Source organism: Otolemur garnettii, unplaced genomic scaffold, assembly GCF_000181295.1.
Source record: "Otolemur garnettii isolate 467f Iridium unplaced genomic scaffold, OtoGar3 scaffold00156, whole genome shotgun sequence".
Classification (NCBI taxonomy): Eukaryota; Metazoa; Chordata; class Mammalia; order Primates; family Galagidae; genus Otolemur; species Otolemur garnettii.
In genome coordinates, this window is record NW_003852551.1 from 2,519,447 (window position 1) to 2,523,169 (window position 3,723).

The following is a 3,723-nucleotide window of genomic DNA, read 5'->3' on the forward strand; positions in this document are numbered from 1 at the left end:
AAAAAAAAAAAAAACAAGCCTAATACCATAATTAAATCAAATAACCTTGGTCAAATGCCCATTAGGATTCTCAGTTTCCCCATTTTAACTTAAATGATCTCATAGACAATCTTCCAGGGTAATGAGACTTTGATGGCCATCTTATCCTGTTTCTCAACCTAAATGAACCAGGCTGCCCAGGGGTCCTTCCAGCTGTGAATTCCTTGCTTCTAGAAGCCTAGGGGGTTGAGGATTTACTGAAAGAGGTTGAGGGGAGCAGCAGAGCCCGGGAGCAGGTACCTTGAGATTGGAGAGCTGCCCAAAGGTCTTACTGCACACGTTGCACTTGTACAGGATTTTGCCGTTCTCTTTCTGCAATGGGTAAGGCAGGGCTGCTCTGCCAGTCTGGGAACCCTGTGGGCCTAGCTTAGCTGGGGCAGCCACACCAGCACACTCCAGCCCTGGGGAGTAGGTTAGGGCAGCTCTAGGGCCTGGATTCTGGGCCTGGGAAGGTAGGGCTTGGCCAGAAGCCTGGCAGGTTCCTGGGTAGGGAAGCAGGATGTTTCTCTGGGTGCTGTGGTGCCCAGGCTCATTGACTGTCATCAGTAAGCTAGGCACAGCCATGGTAGGGAAGGAGGTGTCTTGGGGGAGCATGAAGAGGTGGGAACGTTGAACAGAAGGTAGAGCCCCATAGGTGAACAGGTAATGTGGAGGCAGGAGAAATGGGTACCTAGGGTAGAAAGGGTAGAAGTGGAATGGAAGCTCCTTGGAGATGGGAGCAGGAGGGGAGAAAGGGCAGAAAGCCGATGGGCTGGGGCTCTTTCTATTCTGCCAGGAGGATGGGGAAGAGCTGTCATGGGGAGAGAAGGCTAGGCAGGGGGCACCCTTGCCAGCTCTTTCAGGCTGGCTTCCCATCTCATCCCTCCTTGGTGGGTACTTGGCTGTGAGTTTCTCATCATCAGTGGAGCTGGGGTGCAGCTCTGATGGCTGGTGCTCTGAGAAAGAAAAGGAAGAAGGTCAGGAACCCACAACCTGGGGTAAAGTCCTGTGCCCTATCAAACCTGCCTAGTTTGGGGCTGAGAAAACTCCAGCCACCGCACCCCACCTTGGGTTTCCTGGTCTGCAATGGCATTTGCCAATAAAAGCTGCTAACATTTCTGTAGTGCTTACGAATTTCAAGGGGAGGGCTCGGCGTCCATAGCTCAGTGAGTAGAGTGTTGGCCACATACACTGAAGGTGGCAGGTTCGAGCCTAGCCCAGGCCTACTGAACAACAATGACTACTGCAACCAAAAAATAGCCAGACATTGTGGCTGGCACCTGTAGTACCAGCTACTCAGGAGGACGAGGCAAGAGAATTGCTTAAGCCCAAGAATTTGAGGTTGCTGTGAGCTGTGATGCCGCAGCACTCTGCTGAGGGTGACATAGTGAGACTATGTCTCAGAAAAAAAAAAAAAGACTTTCAGGGGTAGAAAATCATTCAAGAAGCCTGTTAGACATCCAAATGAGGACATCAAGTGGGGAGATGGATGAACTGGGCTAGAATTTAAAGGAGATATCTGAGATAGAGTCATAAATTTGGATGTCATGGGCCCAGATGAGATCACATGAGGGTGATGCTAGATCTGCTGTGTCCAAAATGGCAGTCATTGGATATGTAACCACATTCATATTAATTGTGATTAAAAAAAATAGTATGATAAAAAATAAAGATTGAGCATGGCGGCTCATGTCTGTAATCCCAGCACTATGAGGATTACTTGAGCCCCAGAGTTTAAGACCAGCCTGAGCAAGAGTGATGCCCCATCTCTACAAAATGTTTAAAAAATTAGACAGGCATGGCTATGTGCTTCTAGCCACTTGGAAAGCTAAGGAAGGAAAATTGCTTGAGTCCAGAAGTTTGAGGCTGCAGTGAGCTATGATTGCACCACTGCAAACTCTGTCTATCCAGATGACAGACGGAGCGAGATTCTGTCTCTTAAAAAGAAAAATTAAATAGCTGGACATTGTGGTGGGTGCCTATAGTTCCAGCTACTAGGGAAGCTGAGGCAAGAGAATCACTTAAGCCCAAGAATTTGAGGTTGCTGTGAGCTGTGACACCATGGCACTCTACCAAGGGCAACATAGTGAGACTCTGTCTCAAAAAAGAAAGAAAGAAAAATTAAGATCCTCAGTTGCACTATCGACATTTAAAGTATTCAATAGGTATAGTATTTGACAGCACAGTTATAGAACATTTGCATTATGGCAGGACGTTCTAGAAGAAAAGAATGGAGGAAGGGAAGAAAAAAAAGAGGAAAGGGGAGAAGAAAAGGAGGGAAGAAAAAATGAGAAGAGGGGAGAAGAGGGGACAGGAGAGGAGAGAGCTCTGGACTGAGTTCTGAGGCATGAAAATATTTAGGAGGCAATTATTATGACCTGATTGTTTGTATCCTCACATTAACCTGAAATAAAACAAAAAGAAGAAGAAAAAGAAAATATTTAGGAGGTAGGAGCGCTAGCAAGGGAAACTGGATACAATGGCCAGGGAGGTAAAGCTAAGAGCAATAACAAGTAAAATACCAAAAAGAAAAAACTATTAAAAAGTAGATTCTGGGCTTGATGCTTGTAGCTCAGCAGCTTGGGCACCAGCCACACACACTGGAGCTGGGCAGGTTCAAATCTAGCCTGGGCTTGCCAAACAACAATGACAACTACAACCCAAAAATAGCTGGGCATTGTGGTGGATGCCTGTGGTCCCAGCTACTTAGAAGGCTGAGGCAAGAGAGTAGCATAAGCCCAAGAGTTTGAGGTTGCTGTGAGCTGTGATGCACAGCACTCTACCCAGGGTTACACAGTGAGACTCTGTCTCAACAAAAACAAAAAAGTAGATTCTACTTGGATCCTCATTTATTCACTCACTCAGTCAACTTTACTGAGTAGTTTCACTCTGGGCTGTGTGCTGGGGTCCCAGAAATAAAGGACCCGGCAGGATAATTCTTGCCTTCCAGGAGGTCATAGTTGCTTAAGAAAATGATGTATTATAACACAACAAACCTAGAACATGAGTACAGATGAGCTCTCACGTCTGTGGATGAAGAAACTTGGCCTCAGGGATGGGCCCAAGGTCATAGAACTAGAAAGCACAGAACCAGTACTCCAATCCCAATTCCCTGACTCCCAGTCCAGTGCTCTTCCCTTAAGATCCCACTAGCTCAGACATCCTAGACAGACAAAGCACCGTCCCCAACTCCTGCATCTTTGGCTGTGCCTACTCCAGCTCCCAGACAAGTGTCTGGAAAAGCCACTGCCCACCACCTGTGGCTCAGGTATCACTGCCTGAATGTCCTTGGTACCCTCAGACCAGAACTCCAAGACCAAAATGTGGAAATAAAGTATGCCTGACACTCTGTCCTCACTGTGTCCCCTCCACCTCCTATCTCCAGACCTAGCAGCACCCCCCCACCCAGCCTCCACTAAGATACAGGTACAGCACCATGCCCTGGGCTTACTTGTGCTCGAAGCGTCCTCTCTGAGGCCCTGTGGGACTGTGCCCAGGAGTGCTGGCTGTAGGGTGTACAGGTATAAGTCCAGGCCCTGGGGGCAGGCCAGCTGGGAAGATCTGAACGGTGTCAGTGGCAAAGGGCACAGCCAGTTGGCATAGGATGGGCCACGAGTATCCACTGTGTCTGGAGGTGGTCTGCAGGCTGAAAAGACCTAGAGGGCAAGAGACAAGGGGCTTGGGGGCTGGTGGTTGGGACTCCAT

The 3,723-nt window shown here is 48.3% G+C and overlaps 1 protein-coding gene across 1 annotated transcript in view; it reads right to left on the reverse strand.

Annotated features, from left to right (window-relative positions):
- The window catches only part of ZNF683 (zinc finger protein 683), an 8,670-nt gene that overhangs the window by 2,932 nt on the left and 2,015 nt on the right, over positions 1-3,723 (reverse strand). The window contains exons 3-4 of the mRNA XM_023519114.1: positions 3,470-3,674; positions 280-974 (exon numbers count right to left, since the gene is read on the reverse strand). Coding sequence (XP_023374882.1) covers positions 280-974; positions 3,470-3,674 — 900 coding nt within the window. The remainder of the gene's footprint in view (positions 1-279; positions 975-3,469; positions 3,675-3,723) is intronic.